A 9,630-nucleotide genomic window follows, 5' to 3' on the forward strand; every position below is an offset into this window, starting at 1 on the left:
CCTAAATCTTGCTAAGAGTAAACCTAACTTGATAATATACTTGTTTTGTTGCATAAATAATAAAGAAAATATCTGAAACGTTTATTCCAGAAAAGAGTTTTTGTGGCATTTTCTTCTTTTCCCTCCACATTCTAAAGCTATGAAATCACAATGACATGAAGGGTTAGCTGCAATGTTGATCCTGGATGAACATTATTAGGATGGAATGCCACTGTGTGAAAACATGTGAACTGTAGTCTCAGTTGTACACACAATAAACACTGCTGTGTGATTAGATGTTAAGATAACACACTTATTTTGCAGGCAAAAATCAGCACACTTAAATTTCCTCTTGCTTACTTTGGCTCTATAACTAGCACATGATGTTTATTTTCTGAGTCTATAATACTAAAGGCCTTCCTGATGAACACTTCTGATGTCGCATTGAGGCTCATAGTTTAAAATTTGTACATTAAATTATGTGAAAAAGCATAATCTTTCTACATGTTGGTCTATAAATTGTGTTTAGGAGAAAAGGTTGTGGGAGTCACAAAAGCTGTTTGGGGGAACAAAAGTATAACAGCTGAAAAGGAGCAGCTCTACACCTTTAAACTAAACCTGGAGAGGAAAAGATTAAATGATGACCAAGGATTACTGAAGCAGGTCAGTAATCCTGACTGTGGTGTACCTGGGTCGTAGTACAGAAATCCTATTCCCAGCTCTTAGTATGCTGACGATACAAATAAATTGTTGTTTAACCTACAGTATTATATTCTAGAAATCACACCTTTGTTGTGGGTGTCCTGTGAGGACAATGTACATATAAAAAAAATCAGAAAAACAGGTCTACATCTTGAATTTTCAAAAAGTGTATTACAATACTAATAGAAAAATCCGATGAATTAAAAGGCTGGGTATTACATGCTGTCAACATGCATGGGGGCAATAAATATATGAATGAAAAATGAAAATGAAAGCTGCAAAACAGCTTAGGCAAGCTTATTATTATTAGGTAATATTATATTATTAATAATGAAATCGTAATATTATATTATATTATATAAAATTACTTATATTATTAAGTAATTTCCATATTTGTTAATCTGAAAGTGCTGTGAGCGTGCACCTGATCAACATGCCTGTTTTATTAGACTAGACATGATCATATTATTATTATTATTATTATTATTATTATTATTATTATTAACTTTTTTTTTTCAAACTCCATCTTCACTGCATCACAAATGTCGACCGAGGTGGTTAGCAAGACGAAATTGTCATGATGCTAAATCACTAAAGCTCATTTAATTAATTGCTAACAACTGATGCCATAACTGTGAAAGCTGAGCTGGCCTCTCAGCTAGCCCAGCTTTGTTAACAGGACACGGACACGCCCTCAGAGAAAGAGAAGACTGCACTTTATTATGAGATGAAATAAGCGCAGCTTTCAACAGCAATAATCAATTGTGGCCACAAGTCAGCAATAATGTAAAAGATGACGACAGCGGGGTCTGAGATTAAAGGAGAGAGAGATCCCTTCATGTGAAGAAGGATAGCCTCCTGTGACAGACTGAATGTACTATCAAGCGAAAGCCAATCAGAGTGCTCCCTGCTGGCACGAGGAGACTACTAGTGGAAAGGGATCATGGTGGAAAGACTGTAGAGCAGGGATAGGCAACTCCAGGCCTCAAGTGCCGGTGTCCTCCAGGTTTTAGATCGCACCCTGGGTTAACACACCTGAATCAAATGATTAGTTCATTACCAGGCCTCTGGAGAACTTCAAGAAATGCTGAGGAGTCATTTAGCCCTTTAAATCAGCTGTGATGGATCATGGACACATCTAAAACCTCCAGGACACCGGCACTCGAGGCCCTACCCCTACTGTAGAGCTGAAGTGTTAGTTGGGGGGGGGGGCATAAATTTTGTCCAGAATGTGTGCGTGCAGACAATCAGTAAATAAATTCATACTGTTTTCGTGATAGCATAGTTTGGTGCAACTTTCCACGTGGTCACTGTTGTTTATATTTGCGTCATCGGACAGTTTACTACTTTGTGTGCTGAGGTTTGAACAACCTCATATGAGTTGCACCGTTTGGTGAATACTTTGTGACTTTATTGTTGGTTCACTGTGTAGACATATAGAACTTTCTATATGTTAGTACATATAAATAGTATGTTTATTTTAAGTATTAATTTCTGGCGTTATGTTTGAGAAATAAGCAGTCAGAAAAATAAAATCATGTCCAAATAGACGTTACATTGCAGGTTTATACAGAAAATATTTATCTGTTTATTATTAGGTCATTTATTCCTTGTTACAGAACCACGCCCCTCTACATAGAAACAACAGCACAAGTAATTTATTTTTTATACTTAATTTCAGTAAGCTGCATTGTAACCAATGCCCCCTGGTGGCTACATTTTTTTATTTATCATTCACCAAATATATTCTTTAAATCTACTGCGGTACTTTAGTACGTCTAAAATTTAAGTTTATTTATAATGGCATTTTATAGATATTACCATGATTTTTTTGGCCACAAACTAGAGATGGACCGATCCGATATTACATATCGGTATCGGTCCGATACTGACCTAAATTACTGGATCGGATATCGGAGAAAAATAAAAAATGTAATCCGATCCATTAAATATCACGAAAGCACCTCACAAAACTTGCAACACGCCGTAACTCACCTCAGAACGTTAGCACGTCGGAGCAGTAGGCATCACGTGATAGAGCGGCTGTGGCATGCGGGACCTGTCCGTGGTCTGGATAGCATGTGGAGCTTCGCTAGCAACCCGGCATTTCATCTCCGACAAAGTTATCCCGAGAGAAGTAAAGCAAGTGTGTAAGTCCATCTCTGAATGTTTGTAAAGCATTCCTGCGTTAAGCTTAACAACTGATATATGGAGCAACTGCCTCTTCTGGCTGCTGCTTCAATCATGAAACTGCTTAATGATCAGCTGATCGGCTTTTCTGTCGCGAGTCCCTGTCTCTGGTTTGTTTTTGGCCCACTTTGCACCAGAAAGAGGAAACCAGCGGCTGAACAACAGCAGCACGTTTAACCTTGATCAGCTGTTGTTAGAATGTATTTAATATTACTTTCTACACCAGGATCTTTTTCTACGTAGCTGACGCTGGTAACTGAGCAGGGGCGGATCTAGCAAAGTTTAGCCAGGGGGGCCGATAGGGCATTAATGAATGAATAATGAATGAATGAATGAATATTCTTTATTGTCATTGTCACAAGTACAATGAAATTGAAAGATGTCTCCGGTCAGTGCAACATCACGAAAGATAAATACTTAAAAACTATAATAGATATGATATAAAAGATAGAAATACATATAAAATACAGTATTCTCATACAGTAAATACACCCAAGCAATCCAGGCCTAAGGCCCCATACAGACACTCAACATACGACCTAGTTGATATATTACTCAAACAATCAATCACTCAGTCAATTTGTTAGCGCATCCAACAAAACATGTCTGAAAGCATTCCAACATCAAGGGCACAAATGACAACAGGGGCAATGAAAGTCATCTACTTTTAGTAGCATTGAGACATGATATTGCAATTGGGTAGAAACTGTGTTTGAGTCTGTTAGTCCTTGTGTATGTTGTTCTATACCGTTTACCTGAAGGCAGCAGTTCGAACATGGAGTGTCCAGGGTGTGAGGTGTCCTTTATGATGTTATGGGCTCTTTTGAGGCAGCGGGAACTGTGTAGGTCTTTCAGTTTGAGGAGAGGGCAGCCGATTGTCCTTTGGGCAGCGTTGATTACTCCCTGGAGTGCTTTCCTCTGAGCCACTGTGCAGCTAGCGTACCATATGCCTATGCAGTACGTTAGTATGCTTTCGATGGACATACTTTTCTTTCTTATTCTCATTTAAAATGTCGAGCTTTTAATAAATAATTATCCAAATCTTACACCCAAAGTTTTAATTTGATGTAAAATGAATAGAAGTCAATTACTGTATATAGTAACTATTAAGTCTAATATATATACCCTAGTAAGCTATAGTACTTTTTCCTTTGGGAAGGTACCATCTGTGCAGTCTGCAATTTTGTTGAAGAAAGATGTTGAATCTATTTAATATTTCTTGAAAAATAATTGATTTCTGTGCATTTTTTTTCACACTGCATCAAATTAAGGTTGATTACGTCGATTAAGCATCATGAGGTGGAGCGTGAGGGGTGGTTCCCTATTTTTTATTTATTTATTTTTGTTGTTGCTGGGAGTTGGAACCCTATTAGTTAGGTTGCTTAATATTTACGCTAAGTACTCTTTAAAATACCAGAATAGGGAGGATGGTGTAGGTTTAAGTTTATTAGATTGATCAGTATTGCTGAACTATGAAATATTTTTTTTTGCATATAGGTATAACAGAATAGCTTTAGTGTAGTTGTTGTTTTAAACTTGAGTATGAACTTATACAAAATGCAGCAAGATATTTAAAAAAACAGTTTTGTTGATTAAAAAACACTATATCGGATTCATATCGGTATCGGCAGATATCCAAATTTATGATATCGGTATCGGACATAAAAAAGTGGTATCGTGCCATCTCTACCACAAACAAATTTCTGATGTTGTCATATCCGTCTTACTTAAAAAATGAGTAGTCTGAGGGTTTGTGTGAACAAAGTGACTTAAAATCAAGTCATACTAATACACAACTATATTTTTATAACAAATCTAAAGGACTTTAAATAATTGGCTAATCAAATTATTAGTCTTTGAAATTATTCCTTTTAACAGCCCAATACGAGTAGGTGGGCATGTATTGTGTAGCTTCATGTTTACCATTCTCTTCATTATTTGAGCCTTCAAGGGTGCTGTTATGATTTGGCGCAAATACATGAAGGTTATAAATTCTTTGTTAGTTCTTTTCTGGAAGTTTTAAAGTTAAACTTTTTGTCATTAGAAAATAGAAACAGAAAGTAACACAATGCGACGACACAGGAAAGATGCAGTTATTTTAGGCATACCACTTGCACCACTTTTAAGAAAAGAAGGCGGGGGATCATGCTTAGTATGACTATGAAAAAAGCGATTTCTGCCTACGTCACCACTGTTCGTGGTAGACAAAATGGGTGATATTTAACTGGTCGCAAATGACTTGTAATGACTTGAGGAAGTATTCCTCTTCTGTCCCCTCACGGCCACTTGTGCCTCATGACACTCATGACACTCATGACACATGCATTTAGGTCCTTGGGGGTGGGCATGGTGTCCAGAGGGGGGGGTCTGTTCATTCAGCATCACCACTGGTGCTGGTGCCCACTTCTCAATTTTAAAACAGCCTGTAGACATCGAGGGTCACAGACACACACTATGTTGGTCGGCTGCTGCTTCTAAAAATATCTTGTGTTATTAGTACTGTGTGCTTTTCAGTAACAGTTATTATTTATTCTTTACTATTATTTATGCATATGTCGGTTGTCTCCCTTTCTGTCTCTATCCCTCTTCTTCTCCTCTATTTTCTCTCCCTCTCCTTCTGTTAAATTCCTTCCCAACTTCTCTTTCTTCTTTTTTCCCATCCCCTAGTGTTGTCTGTTGTAACTATAATAATTCAAAATAAAAAATCCTAATAAAATTCTAATAAACTATGACTATCAAGTGGAACATTATGCAAAATATCATAATGATCCACTTGGGAAAGTAAATCTGTTGGGCCTTTTTTGGCCTTCAGATAACAATTCTGACTGACACACTGCCGGACAGGAGAAGAGGAAAAAAATGTAAAGAAATGTCTGTGAAGGTTCTCAGTCATCCAGGTCATCGTAGTCAAAGGAGCTTGCAAAGAAAAGCGTTTGGACTTCTTTAAGTTACTTGAAGACGTTTCACCTCTCATCCGAGAAGCTTCTTCAGTTCTAATGTAAAGAAATGTAATTAGTGGAGGATGGTCTCCGACTTTCACTGAAACATAGATTAAACATAACCTGTTAGTCCTCCTCAAGGTTGAAAAGAACATTCTAAAGTTTCCATTAAGTTGACTACAGTGGAGAACATTTGGTTGTCTCAGTTTGAGTCATCTGTGACATTTGGAGTTTGACGTCACAACAGGAAGTTGAGGTCACTGCTGGGGCACAACAGACCCTGATACTGATGTTACTTCTTCCCTCTGATAAAAATATACGCCGAAAACAAGGCCCGGGTCACATCTGTGATCAGCTGGATGTCTACAATAATAAATTATTCTTTGATAAAAGCAGAGAAAATACTCCAACAATCCTTCCACCAGCATGTGTCCTGATCTGTCTTACCCTGATCACTTTCAAGCATATTAAGTTTCCTGTAAATGTAAAAGTGAAATGTAAATAACATGTCAAAAACACAGAACTTAAACTGCAGTAACAGAAACCTTCTTAAAGGTTTCTGAACCAAAATGAGTAATGTTTTTAGTAAGCGTACCTGTACACAAATAGCTGCAGAAAAGGAAGGGAAGACAAAGCTGCTCGTGTTGAGGCAGGCTTATCATCTTCACACAGGCATTTCCTTGACTCACCAGTTTTTCCTTTTTCTGTGTGTTACCTCTCTTCATAGCTCCAAACTTAGGCATCATATAACTTGCAGCACTAGGAGAACTGTGTGAAAATGTATATCTGAACATTTCTATTTAAGACAGTGAAAATGATACACAATACACACGGGAAAAACTGCGCAGAAAGTTCTGAGTAAAGTACTGAGATATCAGGTAAAAAGTGGGTCAGTATTTGTTTTGGCAAAGATACAGCAACAATAAAATAGTTTTCAGACAAGACAGAGTAGGGAAGTGAAAACCATTGTCCTTCATATTCAAAACGAAAGCAAAGATATTTTGTTTTGATACTGTGTTGGGTGAACGTGTGATTTTTTTTTTTTCTTACAAGGGTCGGCTTTCAAGTTCCTCCCACAGAGCTAACTGAGCGAAGCAGACTGGGGTGACAGGGAAAAGCAGTGATAACAAACAAAGAAGAGGCTTGCTAGTGACTCTTAAGCTGGGAGCCGATCAACAAGAAGAAAAATATGGGGAAACTACTCCTGGTTTTCTTCGTTTTTGTCCTCTGTATAAGCAGTACACAGCAGAAAAAAGGTAGGAGAAGCTTGTCAAAATTCAACAACAGCTTTAAGTAACAGTTTCATGGACTTGAGAGATAATCTAAAACATCTGGCGGTGTTGCTGAGGGTTGAATGACTGTTTGGTAAAAACTGGCTGAAACAGGATTTGAAGCAGATTCATGACCCTGAATTATTTATTATACATATATATACTTTGAATAGTTAATATTTCAATATCTTGACATCATATTCTCCAGCTATTTCAGTGAGAGGATTTTTTTTGTGTTTTCTGAGTTTCCTAATCATTATTTGTTCGTGGAATTTAAGTTAGATGAAAGTGTTTTGAGAGCATTTGGCTACAGATGAAACTAAATATCTAAATACCTAGCACATTGTATAGATACTTTGAACCAGTATATTTGAAATCTATGTTGGTACAAATATATTTGAAATTCATTTACATTTTGAATGACCTGCAGTAACTTTCATTTTTGTATTGTTTTTTGGTTTTGTTTTTTGTTTTTTGCAGGACAAAAGACATGGAGGGAGCAGAAAAACAGCTCTGAGGTTGTTTTTCCCATGCCCAGAACATTTAAAGGGGCCCCAGTCATTAACAATCAGCCCTGTGTAAATGGGACTCAGGCTTCCTTTCTAAATTATTCCCCTCCAGCTCTGAACTTGCTCAACAACAGCACAGTGCGGTACCTCGGTGGTTCTCTGAGCACCCGAGTCATTCCCATTATTTACATGTTGGTGGTTACAGTTGGGATTCCAGCCAACGTCAGTATCTTGTGTTTGCTAGTGACTAAAATCCGAAAGGTGTCTTCTGCCATCCTCTACTGCAGCCTGGCTGTCTCCGACCTCTTCCTCCTCCTCTCCCTCTTCTTTAAGGCTCACTACCATTTCCATGGAAACCACTGGGTTCTCGGAGAGACTGCTTGTCGAGTTGTTACGGCATGTTTCTACGGCAATCTCTACTGCTCGGCCATGACGCTGGCTTGCATCAGCATCAAGCGCTACCTTGCTGTGGTGTACCCATTCCTGTACAAAAGTATGCCCAAGAGAATGTGCGCTGCCTGGGTGAGCCTGGCTCTGTGGGGGGTGTTTGGTGTTGCCATCATCCCAGAGCTCATCGTCCAGCAGAGCTACTGGCTCCCTCAGCTCAACCGCACAACCTGCCATGATGTGTTGCCCCTGGATCACAGCTCTCACATGTTTCTACTCTACTATCACCTGATTCTTATCATCTTATTTCTTATGGTTCCACTTGTGGTTACAATTGTGTGTTTTGCCCGAATCATCAACGAGTTAACAAGATCACACTTTGACTGGAGAATGTACATCAAGGCCAGCTCACTGGTGTTTAGTATCTTTCTGGTGTGCTTTGTACCCTCTGGAGTCCTACACTTTGTCCATTATGTCCAACTGTTTGTGAATGGAACGGAAACCCTGTATATGTACTTTAATGTGGCAGTGTGTTTGTGCTGTGTCCATGCCTGTCTGGATCCTTTCCTTTTTCTTCTCATGTCCAAATCTGCAAGCTCCAGGCTTTACTTCATGTCTTTCAAAGGCAAGACGCTGAGCATATCTTTCTAATAGAAACCTGTTTAACAGTGTTAAAAAGTAAGTGATCATATTTCTTATTTTTGTGGATGATAATGAGAGAAATGTTCTCCTTGGCAGGAATCCAAAGAGAGATCAAAAGCACATGATTTTTCATTTAAAACTATAAATGGATTTCATCATTGTTGTATTAACCTTATTCTATGAGTCATAATTGTTGTTTTATTATAAAAGTTCTGTTTTTGTGACACCCACACACAAAACGTAACTCCTATATTTAAAAACTAGAAAACAATAAGAAACTTGAAAGTGTAAAAGAAAAAAGAAAAGAAATGTATACGTACATAATACATTTTCCTGTTTAATGACAGTAGTGGCAGCAAGATTTACAGCATGTAGGGTCATTTTATGCTTACTGTAATTCACAAGTTATTTGAAAAGATGCAGTGCAATGATACATAAAATATGAGTTTTAGTGTCTGCCATTTGGTTGCTATTATAATAGTATTTTAGTAAAGCTACTGTAATCGGCATAAACAATTCATTAGAGTAAAATGCATCTACATATGTTCATGTTCCCTGAATTTCATTTTTCTCTCTACAGTGTTTACAGTAATTTCCCTACTATCCTCTGTTGTGTAACTACCCTGAAGATTTGAACTGGAAGTTAATGTCATGATGGGCTTTAGCTAAAACATAGCTGTGTGTTTTTATGTCAATTTGTATATGTATATAGTATATGGATGTACATAGAAGATGAAAGGATGTATATTATTTTTTAAATTAAATAATAAATATAATTAATAAATGTGTCAAGTAAGAATACTATACATCTATACTTAAAAAAAAGATTTCATAACCTTTTTGAACTTTTACAGTAGTATATAACTATATTCTATACATTTCTGTATCTCCGGCTTTCCTGTGAACTTTTCAAAGATATCATCAGTTATTAAACTACTCTACTTCTCTCTGCTCTCTACCACTGACTTGGTATTTCCTAACCAGCCTTTGACAGGATGTAGAGTAAAGTGA

The 9,630-nt window shown here is 37.5% G+C and overlaps 1 protein-coding gene across 1 annotated transcript; it reads left to right on the forward strand.

The window, feature by feature from the left end:
- The first annotated feature begins 6,852 nt into the window (after nt 1-6,852).
- LOC146666431 (proteinase-activated receptor 3-like) lies at nt 6,853-9,507 on the forward strand. Its single transcript, XM_085411366.1, has 2 exons — nt 6,853-7,066; nt 7,562-9,507. Exons 1-2 carry the CDS (start codon nt 7,000-7,002, stop codon nt 8,626-8,628), a joined length of 1,134 nt encoding a protein of 377 aa, XP_085267492.1. The 5' UTR covers nt 6,853-6,999; the 3' UTR covers nt 8,629-9,507.
- The last annotated feature ends 123 nt before the right edge of the window (nt 9,508-9,630 follow it).

This window comes from Rhamphochromis longiceps, linkage group LG7 (genome assembly GCF_057381845.1).
Source record: "Rhamphochromis longiceps isolate RC_006_pf linkage group LG7, R_longiceps_female_GT1.1, whole genome shotgun sequence".
NCBI classification, from domain to species: domain Eukaryota; kingdom Metazoa; phylum Chordata; class Actinopteri; order Cichliformes; family Cichlidae; genus Rhamphochromis; species Rhamphochromis longiceps.